Below are 13,188 nucleotides of genomic sequence, written 5' to 3'. Positions count from 1 at the left end.
TGAACATATACAAGTGCAATGACACAGTAGGCCTACAAGTCACAAATGACACTTCCTGGACTGCTGAGATGATTCTGAACATCTGCCGAACAATGAAAGACTTTCATAAATGGGACTATTTCTCAACACTGCTGAAATATCGGATCTACTGAATAATCGGACTTTTACTGTACAGTAATCCCTCTACTATCCGATGTAATAGAGCCAAAGGCATGTCCAGAAAGTGGTCTCATCCGGAAAGTGGGCCCCTGGCTCCTGGACTGGTACTTAAGGATCCTAACCCAGCCTAACTTTGAAAGCCACCTAAATAACTCCCTACCGGACATGCATAGCACCTATTTAAGACCCTATTCACACCAATAATGGACATAAAGCATGAATTAATGAAAAGGAACCAAAGAATGAGGAATTAGAAGAGACTGTACCTCAACCAGGATACTTACAGCATGTTTGTGGCCGCCTTTTCTAAGGTTTTGACAGTGGTGAAAGTGCTCTTGAAGCACATACAGTAATCCAGTGTTGTGCTGCACTTAGTTCTTTGCACTGTGAGTTATAAATGTTTAACACTGCACATTGTTCTTAACTGCACCACGCCAGTTTCAACCGCCAGTTTCAACTGCCAATTTGCACTCCACAGTTAATTCTTTGCACTCTAAATTCTAATTTCTTAACACTGCACAACACTGTAAATTCCCATGTGGTCTAGTGGCGAGGTATTGCAGTTTATTCACTGTGTATTCACAATAAATGAGCAAGTGTGGCTTCCATTGCAATAAGAATCTACTCACAATCGAAGTTAGGCAGTAACTGTTGGAGACGAGTGTTGATGACAGGGAAACAGAGTTGCCAGATCGCAATGGCCACATTACCAAACTCCTCAATTTTCATTACCAAATTTAACTTTTCATTACCAAATTCATAAAGCTTGCATTTATTCTTCACTAATTATATATACAAGTGGAAATACATGTAATCACTCTTCTTATAATTAACAGCATGTTGATAATTTTCACACTATGTTGGCTAGCAGATTAATCAGAGAGAGCAAACAATCCACCATCTCCATCCTGTGTATCCTCATATATGTGAAAAATCCATTTGGTAATGCATTATTCTGATTCGTTACTAAACGAATTTTTCATTACCAAATTGGCCCACATTTGGTAATGAAAAATACCAAATGGCAACCCTGACAGGGGAGGGGGGAGGAAGGAAGGAAGGGGTGAAGGGTCCGTGGCGTAACAGCTGTTCGGTGCCACGTGGCAATTTCAAATTACAGGTGGGGAAAAATTCGGATTTTGGGGGGATTTTTTTCATTTTTTGGCCATTTTTGGGTTCCTAAGGTCCAGGCCCACAATGTCCGGTAAGTGGGGTGTCCGGAAAGTGGGCGTCCGGAAAGTACGGGGATTACTGTATTATGTTGTGTGAGTAACTGTAGTTTCATATGTTGGTGAGTGCTTGTATGCCTTGTGGTCCAAGGTGCTTAACCCCTATATACCAAAGCATGTCAAATTACATGTTGGCCACTGTAGCCCTCCCGGCGGAATCACATCAAAATAGTGCACCTTGTAAAAAACTGCCTGCACATTGCTCCGCCCCGATTGTGATGTATATCCCTTCAAGCCAATGAGAACTAACCCCTCCGGCCTCGGGTTGGGTGATCCGGCCACTCTGGGGGCAGGGGGGGTCACCCCTCCTCTCGGCCCACCCATTGCCGTGGCGTAACAGCTGTTCGGTGCCACGTGGCAATTTCAACCCTCTCTGAAAACCCTCCCACCCCTCTGTATGCCCCAATAGGACGTTATTAGTCGAAGTTTACCCCTCCCCCAACCATGAGGCCCATTCCATTCTCCTCCAGCCCCCCCCCACCTTTCCCCCCAACCTTGCACTACCTATCCTACCCCCTCCCTCCCTTTCGGCTCCATACTACCCATTTGCCCCCAATAAACCATAGTGTGATAGTGAGCACGCAGCTTGGCTTGTTCTCCCCCACCACGCCTTCCCTCCCCCACTCCCCCCACCCCCAACACATGTACACGTGCTTTATATGTATTGCCTCGATGTTTTTTTTTTTTCCTATGCCTTTTCGTACCTGAACATAATAAATTCTTCTCTGTATACTATTCCATACATGCAAACACGTACAATCACAGGCATCTGAGCCCCAGCCCCCCACAACACCACCCAACCCCCTCCCCCCACCACAACCTCTCCACCTTGATATAGTAAAGACAGTTACATTTTCCCTTTTCCTTGCATGCATCTGCAACAATATTGAACAACATTCTGTTTTCCTTCATGGCAATATAAACATTTGGTGTTTCTGAAAGTTTATGAAGTACTATGAGGCACTGCAGGATTACTCCCCATACGTGAATTATCTTCCCACACCTGCAAACACACCTGCCTGTATGGTTGATATGCTAAATCACATAGATTTTGTTTGTTTCAACTAGCCAAATTGGTTGTTACCGTAAATGATCTCCCAAGGTTCAGTGTACTCGTTGTGGGCCTTCTCCCCGATTGAATTTTATCTCCCCACACGTACGTACATACACATCTGTTTTCATAGTAGTTGGTCAAGAACAAACTAAAGTGCTCTACTTTCATGAGAAAAGATGGTTTTATCCAACCTCCATACCTATAAACCTTCTCCCCACAGGGTACTTTATCTCCCCAAAAGCAAGTAATCTCCCCACACCCCAAAACACCTGTTCTCGGGCTTGGTGTGACATATGATATTGCAGTGACCTATTTCAGTAATAGAAATAGTTAGTTATCAAAACTATGGGGCTTTCGAAAATTTTGGGGGGTAACTATTTTATTTTATTTTTTTCAACTTTGACCCTCGATTGTGCGGTAACCATTAGGGCTAGGGGGGGTGCTGATTGTGCTGTGAGGTGTGTAAATTCTTCCTCTTTAGCCAGAACATATTGATTTTCCCCTTGGTGAAAGTCGAAAAAACACCTCCTAATTGCGGCTCCAGTGGCAGACAAGCCAGATCGAATTGCGATATTTAGGGGTTAAGGTGTATGTTGCTTATGTTGTCTGGTCCATAAGCAGATGAGTGCTTAAGGCTGCTAAAGATGCGCTTCATCTGGTTATAAATGAAAGGTGCAAAGTCTGGACATGTGGGGAACTGTCTCGTGTCAGATTACACGTCGGTCATCGCGATGGGGCTTTAGATGGTTGACATGTGAAAAATGATTGATGAGTGTGCTTGCTTGTTGTTTGTTTGAGGGTATGGTGTCTGTTGTTGTGATGGCAGCATGTGATTGTGAAGTGATGCTGTTGGGGAGTGTGATGCTGTTTAGTGTTTTGTAGAGTTTGCTTTATGATCAAGTGGTTGGAGATAATTATTCCAATTTAGTGTTTGCTGTTCTGATATTTTATTGTTTATCTGAGTGTTAAGTTCTTGTACTTGTTGTATGTGTCTTGTTTATGGGGTGTTGGGGAGTGTCGAAGTGTGTCACATTGGGTGATGAGGCCTTGAATTTCTGGTGTGAAGTTGGGATTGTGTCTCTTCCTGTTGCCACTAGGGATGTGTCTTTTGTCTACATTTTGAATAATTGTATTGAAAATGTGCACAGCAGTGTTGAGTACTGTTAAATATTTCCAAATGTTGTTCTGCTTCAGTTGTGAAGGCCTCCCAGTTGACTCTCTTATAATTAGTGTATGTGTGTCTGTGGCCAGCTGGAATGATTGTGGTTTTGGTAGTGATGATGGTTGGGAGGTGGTCAGAGCCAAGGGTTTTGACCACTCTCCAGGATGTTATGGGGGCAAGGTTTGGGGAACAAAAGGTGTTGTCTGGTGGTGATGGGAGGAAGAGGGCTTGGTGTAGGATCTGAGTATGTTGATGGAGATTGCTGAGGATGAAAAGGTTATCCATTTGCAATTGCCCTCTGTCTGTGTTTGAGGTGGTGCAAGTCTTATGTGGGTGTGTGTTGTTGGTGTAGTGCTTGTGTTCAGAACCTGTGTTGTGGTTGAAGTGGTTGTGTGCATAAATGTAGCAATGTATATATAGGAGTTCATATATGAAGGAATTACTGCACTTTGTGTAGCTAATAGGTAATAAACCCTATAAAGCCAGTTGTTGTTGTTGTTTAACCCCACTCAGTCTAGCCAAGAAGACTCATTGACCACAAGCAAGCAACTGCTTCTGTGGGTCCATTCTACAGGTACAGTAAGGTACAGCACCTGTACAAGCACAGCGTAGGAATCTGGCATCCCCTTGTTGTAGACACTGCCTCACCGGGGCCCTTCCCATCAAGTGCAGGGAAATAAGGAGGTTTAGTTCTCAGGTAAATGCCACAGCTGCTTCACCAAGAGTGCACAGTGCCACCACATGCAGGCTCCTTGCCAATGCCAGTAAAGCCAATATATTTTAATATGTACAATGAGCAACTGTATGCAAGAACTGTACCTGAGTTAATCCAAACCCCTGTGGCACATCTTCCTTCAGAGCCAGGATGACCAGCAAGGACAAGGCGTTGGGAGTTCCCATGCTGCCTGAAATATACATATTCTTCATAAATTCAACTAGCTGCTACCTCAATTTACAAGTAAGGTATTGAAAACATATGAAAATCAGGTATTTCATTAACTAAGCATTAAAGTACACTACAAAGCAACTCTGAGAGTAACTTCACTATTGTCATCCTAGTCTTGTTTCCTGTGTACACATGTGGAAGACAGGTAAACAATCCAGCATATCACCCTGCACCCTTGGGGGCTTAAGTCAACCATGTAATCCAGCTGCATCTATCTTAGTGTATTTTGTTATATTTTATCCCTACTGTTTTAAAAGTCTATCTGAATGTGTATAAAATTATGCTGACATCCATCCATCCATCATCCAATCTAATGTTGCCCCATGAGGACCATAGGAGCCCGGGGCTAGGCAAGTTGGTCATGACACATAAGATGAGAGTAACCAGCCTCACTCATCCCCGAGTGGTACTGAGTGAGCAATACACCCCAGCCTCTGCTTGGATATAAACCTACACAGGCTCAATCCAACCGGGGTGCCTTAATTACCCACTAAACCACCAGGCACTATAATTTGGTTATATGGTTGCCACCCAGCATAGCACATGGTTTCCTGTTGTAAAGGAAAACCTTTGGCTTGTCACTCAGTGTTGAGTCATCCATAGACAGAAGGATGAGAAAAGAGTGAGGGAAAGAAAGACAAAAAGAGTGTAAAGTCACCCATAGGCAGAAGGAAGAGGAAAGAATGAAGGAAAGAAAGACAGAAGAGGAAGGATGGAAAAAAGGAAAGGGCAGACGCCCAAAGAAAGACTACATCGAGTGAGTGGATGGTGAGTGCCCCTACCTACCACCAATTATGCTGATAAAGCAAGAACAAAATGGAAAAGTTAATGAATTCCAGATATAATCTCTTCATCTCCTGTGCTATACGAACTATAAGGCTGGATTACCACACAGAAACAGGAACTACCAGGCTGCATTACCACACAGGAACTATAAGGCTGCATTACCAAACAGGAACTATAAGGCTGCATTACCACACAGGAACTATAAGGCTGCATTACCACACAGGAACTACCAGGCTGCATTACCACACAGGAACTACCAGGCTGCATTACCACACAGGAACTACCAGGCTGCATTACCACACAGGAACTACCAGGCTGCATTACCACACAGGAACTACCAGGCTGCATTACCACACAGGAACTATAAGGCTGCAGTACCACACAGGAACTACCAGACTGCATTACCATACAGAAACTACCAGGCAGCATGATCATACAGGAATTATATGGCTGCATGACTACATAGGAACTATCAGGCTGCATGACCACACAGAAACTACCAGGCTGCATCATCATATGGTTTCAGCCACTGGGGCTACCACATGTCACGAATTAATTTGTGACATTGTGGTAGTACCATATTGGGAACACATGAAGAATTTTGAAATATATAGAGTTTCGCTCAGTCTGTTAACCGCCTCGCTTTTGCACTCAGATCGTAATGAGTTTTCATAACCCTTGTCATTGTTTTCAAAAGTGTCTTTCTGTATAGACAGTGCATTTCACTGAGCAAAAATTTTTGTGTAATTGTCGTTGCCATGCACTGCTTCTCTGACCGTTGAGTTCAGCTGTGCCCATCTCTCGTGCTTTGTGTCCAGCTTGGTTTCATTAGTCAGTTGGTGATGGACGGCCACGGGACAAGGAGTTGTTGAAAGCAGTGCAGAGCAGGCCCCTCATCATAGCGCCAACAGTCTCTAGCAGTTCAACGATCTCTCTCTCTCTCTCTCTTTTTTTTTTTTTTTTTTTTTTACGTGTCCAACTCTGGGCTAAGGCTTCAGGGCCTATTTCTCAGGAGCAGTGACCTATCCCAAAGCCCAGTAGTCCTCCTACACCTCCACATGTCACCACTTTGGCACTAACACCCACCATCCATACTGAATACATGCTAGGGCTGTCTCATACAGGATTGGTGTGTTGGTATTAGCAGGGGTATTTTTACATGTCGGTGGGTCATCTGGTAGAGCAGGAAAGTCAGGTTTTTAGGAAATTCAAATCCTTAAACTGTTCCCTGCCCCAGCCGGGATTCAATCCTGGGTCCATTAGGACTGCAGGCTGCCTCTCTACTGAATCAGCCACAACCTCTCCCCACTGAGTTGGTGATCAGCTGTGCAGCTAGCTCCGTTTCCTCCACTGACTAGTATTTCCGTTCTTTTTCCTAGGCTTAACCCCTTAACCGCGGGGCGTCACTTTCGTGACGCTTGGGAGCAAGGGATCATACCGCGGGGCATCACTTTTGTGATTCTGTTATTTTGAATTTGCCCGGGCTTTCAAGTGGTGGCTTGTATCATCTATCAGTACTGCCAATGTCCAACACTAGTCAGCACTCCTAATCTCATCTGTACTCCCATCCATTGTTGACAATTTAGCCATTTCTCCCCGTTCTTGACTCCCCTCCCTACCTCCCCTCCATTACCCTCTCCTCTCGCCTGCCCGGCTGTGCTGCGCTAAGTAAATCCTCCCTGGAATTTTCCACTGATTTCATCCATTGAAATAAGCCCTATGCCCCTATTCTTATACCAAATAATACATACAAAAAAGAAATAAGGTAAGTGATAGTGCCATACACCTGGAATTGGCTAATTATCACCTGACAACACCTCACGTGCATTCGTTCGCTAATTTTCGCTATTTATTTCCCCTTGAAATGTCGTATAATCTATTCTCGTAATAAAAATGTATATAAGAAAGGAAGGGAGAAGCCTAAGTGATATTTACATTCACCTGGAACTACCTAACTTATTATGTATTGTCTAGATTTCCTGCCAATCATTTCATAGTGTATATATTAGCTGCTGTCACCACGCTGACATTGGCAGCATTGCACTCCCCCTAGGCCACCACACTGTATTCAGTTTACTGTCGTCTTTCAAGGTGAAACCATGTCCGATTCGCACCTGTCCAATTCAGCCGCTTTTTAGCCCCATGCAAAGGGCCCTGTGACCTCTACCCCCTACTAAACCTCATGTGGAAAGGGGTAAAGGGCTAAGTGACTGCTGTGGAACGTGAACTGGCTAATTTATCAATGAAAATGATGGACAGTGACTACGATCTTTCTGGTGAGTAAAACAGCGCAAGTGGAAATGTAAATAATGTGTAAATAATGCTCTCTATTGTATTTTGTTTTTCTCTTGGAGGGAACTGTTACTGCGAGCTCATGGCCTTTGGTTCCTTCTTCCTCGCATAAAAAAAAAAAAAAAAAAAAAAAGTGAAAGCAATGAATGTAAATATAAGTGAACAGTGGAAAATAGTTTTATAAGTTACTTCAAGTGACAGTGCATTACAGTGTAAATAAAATAGAAATGTAAATAATGTAAATAAAATAGAGAATGTAAACAGAAATGTAAATGAGTAGTAATATAAGAATACGAGTATATATACTAGGAGTAATGAAAGTGAAAGTTTCACACTAGCATGTATGAATACTATGAGTTGTGAAAGTGCAAGTGACAGATTCGCTCTCAACGCTAGTATACAGGACGAGGAAAGGAATGCTACGTATTTTACTGAAAGAGAAATTTAATGCCTACAGTGACAATAAACTACTATTACTGAAGGAAACTTATGGATAAAGACTGCAGATATATATAAGTGTTACCGGTATATAGTAATAGAAATATAAAGTGTGAGTGTTTTTATGAATAATAAATGACAGAACACCAGCGGCGAACGAGCGCAAGTGGGAAGGTCATACGCACTCGTAATTATCATTGCTTTCACAGTGTTTATTTTTTTGGAGTATGGATTCCAAACTATTTGAAAATCATAGAATAGTGTTTCTAGTGATAATATCAAGCTGTGGTAATCATATTACGGGTTGTCGAGAAGTGTAAAGTGGTGACTTCGTTACCTAACTTCAGAGGTCTCCACAAGTCCTATGGTACTCAACGAAGGCTCAACAAACATCCCAGGAGAAAGCTGAAGGTATGTGCCATATGCATATGTAATTATAATATTCTAAGACTAATAACTGGTTTTTGGCAAATATTTTTAGAGAGTCTGTCGGAGCGCGAATATGCCCGCGAGACACGCAAGTCAAGCCAAAACAACCCCGCGGTTTAGGGGTTAAGACTAATTAGCTTTCTGAATGTGAGCTCGTGAGTGGGTGTAGTTCCTTTGACACCTGAATTCATTTTGAGATTCTTGTAATGTAAATTTTTGTTGTTATTAATAAATTTACATTTCATTTCTTGAGCTTAATGTAAAAGTAGAATCGTGTTTGATTTCTCCACATTGTGCTTTCTTATTTTTGCTTATCCCAGTTTGCACAAATTTTTTTATATTAATCACAACTGGTATTTAGACCAGTTCTTTGGTATTAATTCTTAAATCCGTTGTGCCAACTAGGAGTTAAGCATTAGCAAGAACTTGTCTCGATTATTATTAATACTGACTGTCAAGGGGGCAAGGATCAAACTTTCTCAGAGGCCAACAGTATCAGTAATTCAGCATTTGTGAGTAATTAGTCTCCACTGTGTACTGTTGAGAAAGTTCATAAAATTTTCATCTTTAGAGAATCGGCGAAGTAAGCCGGAATAAAGTAAAACTTACTAGATTTCACAAGTTGATTCACCTTGTGTCAACTGATTACCATATATAATTATATCAGCATTTTATTCTTTAATTTCACTTCCCCCCAATACATCTGGCGACCTTGCCAGGATATTAACCCCTAGCTTCAAAGTTATTAATGAAATAATACTCACTTGCTCTTAGCTAGTTATTAGTTACTAAAGTTTATTGGCACTGCCTTACTGGTGGTTACAGAGTCTACTTTATTAATTTTATGCAAAAGTTCTCCCAGTCAGCTGCATTTTTTAAAAATTTTTTCTTTCTTTCTTTCCCAGTTTAACTAGATAAAACTGGCCACCACCAGCCTGTGCCTATATTCTTTACTTTTGATTATTTGCATTTCTCTGCAAAACAGCAGTCAGTACGTCAGTCTTTCGTCCACTCAGTCTTAGTTGAGTTAGCATCATGGCTACTAGTTTATATATACAGGAAGCCAAGGACAGGGGGTTTACCAATCCCCAGGAAATTAAAGACAATGTGCTCTCACGGTACATTTATGACCAGCAGCGTGAGTGATGCCCGTGAAAAGCATAAAATTCAACGCGAACACGAGTGAGAACAGCGCGAGGAATGTGAGAGAGAATGTCATCACAAGTGTGCTAAGCGTGAGGCACGTGAGAAAAATGAGCGAGGTGTTGAGGCTCAAGTGAGACTCCCTGGTTTCAGGCACATCTGGTGTTGCTGACCCAAGCTCCGCAAGTGCTCTCCAAGCACATGTTCTGGCAACCCCGCACCTCAAGTTTCCTTCATACAAGGAAGGCAAGCAATTCAAGCCATTTATAGCTCGTTTCGAGGACATGGCACAGCAGTACCAGCTGGATGAGGCAGCTAAGCGGCTCCAGTTTCTTAGCTTGTTTGAGGTTCCTGCCCTCAATATTCTCCACAGAATTCGTGGAGACATTCTCATGTATGAGATGATGAAGGCTGCACTCATCAAATCGTACAGTCTCACAGCTGATGACGCCAGGAGTCAGTTCATGAGGGCATGTCTCCAAGAAAAGGAGACTGCTATTCAGTTCCTCGACCGTCTCACTGCTTACTTAGATGAGTGGATGGAGAAAAATAAGACCCCTTGCATGCGAAAGGGGATAATTGACATTATGCTGCGCACACAGCTAGAAAAGTCGTGGCCTGCTGAGCTTATGGCTCAGCTTAAGATCTGTCAGGTAAAGGATGCCAGCCAAATGGTGGAAAAGGCTGATGCATTCTTCACTGCGTATGGGTACCAAACTCGCACGCAACAGACCTGGAATAGGAAAGATACTGCCAAGTCTGGGAAGCCATCTCAGACTGAACCCCAGCATCAAGGCCATTCTCAGGATAATGGCCACGGTCCAAACAAACCGCAAAAGAAGGACCAGGGGCAGAATTTTCAGCAACCTGCTTGGAAGTAGTACAAGTACCCTAACCAGCAGCAGTATCAGCCAAGCAATCGACAGTCGGGACAATCCTTTTCAGCACCAACCCCAGTGTATCGGAGGCAGGAGGCAAATGCAGCCTTCATTCCCCAACAACCGCACAATGGTGTCGTCCCTAGCAGCACAGGTTCTCCTTCACAAGGAACTAGTCCCCCTCAGACAGTGAGCCCTCCTCCACAGGTGGTCAATGCTCCAACTCCCCAGATGGTGAGTACAACCTCTCAGGCATCTAGTCCCCAGGGCATCACATTTGCAGAGTTGTGTGCTATGCAGCCCTATCAGTGGCTGGCCGCTCCTTCTGCAGGCCCTCCCACAGGTAAAAGTGCCTTCCTTGTTCAGCCAGGGTTTGTGGGAGGCATTTTTGTAAAGGTCCTGAGAGACAATGGTTCCTCACGTTGCTCTGTCAGGCAGTCTAGTTCGGCCTGAGGAGTACACAGGTAGACAGATCCAAGCTCAGCTTACTGATGGATCAGTGAGATTGTTTCCTGAGGCACGTATAGAGGTAGCATCTCCCTTTTACACTGATTCGACAGTTGCAGTTGTCATGCCAGAAACTTTGTTTGACCTTATTATAGGTAACATACCGAGTACCAAGCATAGTTGCAAAGTAGATGTTACTACTCAGACCTCGGCTGCAGTAACACGAGCCATGGCCAAGGCTCCGAACCATATCATCCTGGTGACTACTGCATCGCCGCGAGATCTGATTAGTAGTCAAGATGTTGCCCAAGAACAAGTCTGACCCGACACTTGCTGCTGTGCGGAAGAAGCAAAAAGAGTAAGGTGATTAAGTATTCACGGAGAGGTCAAGCCAGGTTCCTTCGTAAACAAGGACGGCTCTACCGTGAGTCACAAAAACCCCAGGGCGAGGTTCAACTTCAGTTTGTCATTCCCACTATCGCCAAGCAGTGTTAGAATGGGGTCATTGTTCAGCGTCAGGAGGTCACATGGGCAAAAAGAAAACCCAAGGCCGTATCCATGCTGACTTTTTCTGGCCAGGAAATATGATAGTTTTGTGCATTCCTGTGATGTGTGTTAACTTACCATCAATCAGGGACATGTCCTTTCTGCGCCGTTTGAATCCACACCCGTAATCTCTGAGTCAACTGTGAGAGAGGGCAGTGGTAATGTGCGTGCAGACCTGATGTTTCGCCCGTTGGTCCCACAAGACACATTATGTCCAGGGCCTGTACATACAGTACATATGTACCGTAGGTTAAGGGGGAAGTTTAAGACCCCCGGGGAGGCAATCTGAGGTTGTGTCTGAATAACCTTGCGGTGTGTCTCGAGCTGTGGGCCTCTCTGAGGATTCCCAGAGAATACACATTATCCACATGAGAGTTCACACCCACGTTAAAATGTGACCTGCCTGAGTTTGCCTAGGGAATCTCAGCTTACCAATATTAATCATAAGTGTAGAGTTAGGTTTAACCGGTAAACTACGAAGGTCCTTTGAGATTCTGTCTTGGGACTAAGTTTCCTGGTAAACTACGAAGGTCCTTTGAGATTCTGTCTTGGGACTAAGTTTCCTGGTTAATAATGTAGGTTTAACCAGTAGCCTAAAAGGGTCCTTTGAGATTCTGTCCTGGGACAATGTTTCCTGGGTAATAATGTAGGTTTAACCAGTAAACAGCAAGGGTCCTCTGAGACTCTGCCCTGGGACTACATTTCCTAGTTAATAATGTACCCAATAAGAAAGTAATGGTGTACCTTCTGTAGCATATGTACTGACTACTAGGGAGAGAGAGAAATTGCAATTTAATACAAACTGTTTATCACATTGACACTTTTGATGCTCCAACTTGACTGATTTCGCAGGTACAGATGGCAGACATAGCATTTTCCCGTGCAGGTCAACTGATCGTCTCTGCCGCACGCTGCCGCCTCTTCTCTTCTGCCTCGTCATCGCCATTTACTATTAATTTGTATGATATCATTTTACATGTAGGTACAGTTACACTACTACTGTCATCCGTGTATTACATACACCACGCTACGTAACAATTAGCTGTTAATGTAAATGTAGTGAACTTTCACTCAGTTTGACCTGAGCACAGGATTTTTCATCATCATGTTTTTTTTTCCTGAAGCTTGCTTCTATTAACGTAAATACGAGGTTTTTACATTAATTGGCGACAGTGATTTTCTCCTGTAGCAGGATAGTACACACACCACACTGTGAATCTGGTGTGACTGAGTTAGGATGTAAATATTACCTACTATTAAATTTTGTATAAAAAGTTTTATTCTGATTGGACATAATGTCATGAATTAATTCGCGACATTGTGTTAGTACTATATTGGGAACGCCTGAAGAATTTTGATATGCACAGAGTTTCATTCAGTCTGTTAACTGCCTTGCTTTTGGGCTCATATCGTAATGAGTTTTTGTAACCCTTGTCATTGTTTTCTTAAGTGACTGTCTTTCTGTATAGACACACTGAGCAAAAATTTTTGTGTAACTGTCATTCCCAGGCACTGCTTCTCTGACTGTTAAGCTGCGTCCATCTTTCTTGCTTTATGCCCAGCTCGGTTACATTAGTCAGTTGGTGTTGGACGATCACGGGATGAGGAGTTGTCGAGCGCAGTGCAAAGCAGGCCCCTCATAGTAGTGTCTACAGTCTCTAGCAGTTCAATGATCCTGT

At 43.3% G+C, this 13,188-nt stretch overlaps 1 protein-coding gene across 1 annotated transcript in view; it reads right to left on the bottom strand.

Moving 5' to 3' along the window:
- The window catches only part of LOC145392692 (tRNA (32-2'-O)-methyltransferase regulator THADA-like), a 165,673-nt gene that overhangs the window by 38,579 nt on the left and 113,906 nt on the right, over positions 1-13,188 (bottom strand). Inside the window, exon 9 of the mRNA XM_080266997.1 lies at positions 4,424-4,509. Within this exon, the coding sequence (XP_080123123.1) occupies positions 4,424-4,509 (86 nt within the window). The remainder of the gene's footprint in view (positions 1-4,423; positions 4,510-13,188) is intronic.

This window comes from Coenobita brevimanus, chromosome 23 (genome assembly GCF_032717465.1).
Source record: "Coenobita brevimanus isolate Jiangsu-jjx chromosome 23, ASM3271746v2, whole genome shotgun sequence".
Lineage (NCBI taxonomy): Eukaryota > Metazoa > Arthropoda > Malacostraca > Decapoda > Coenobitidae > Coenobita > Coenobita brevimanus.
The sequence above is the reverse complement of the archived record's forward strand: the minus strand, read 5'-3'. Positions and strand labels throughout refer to the sequence as shown.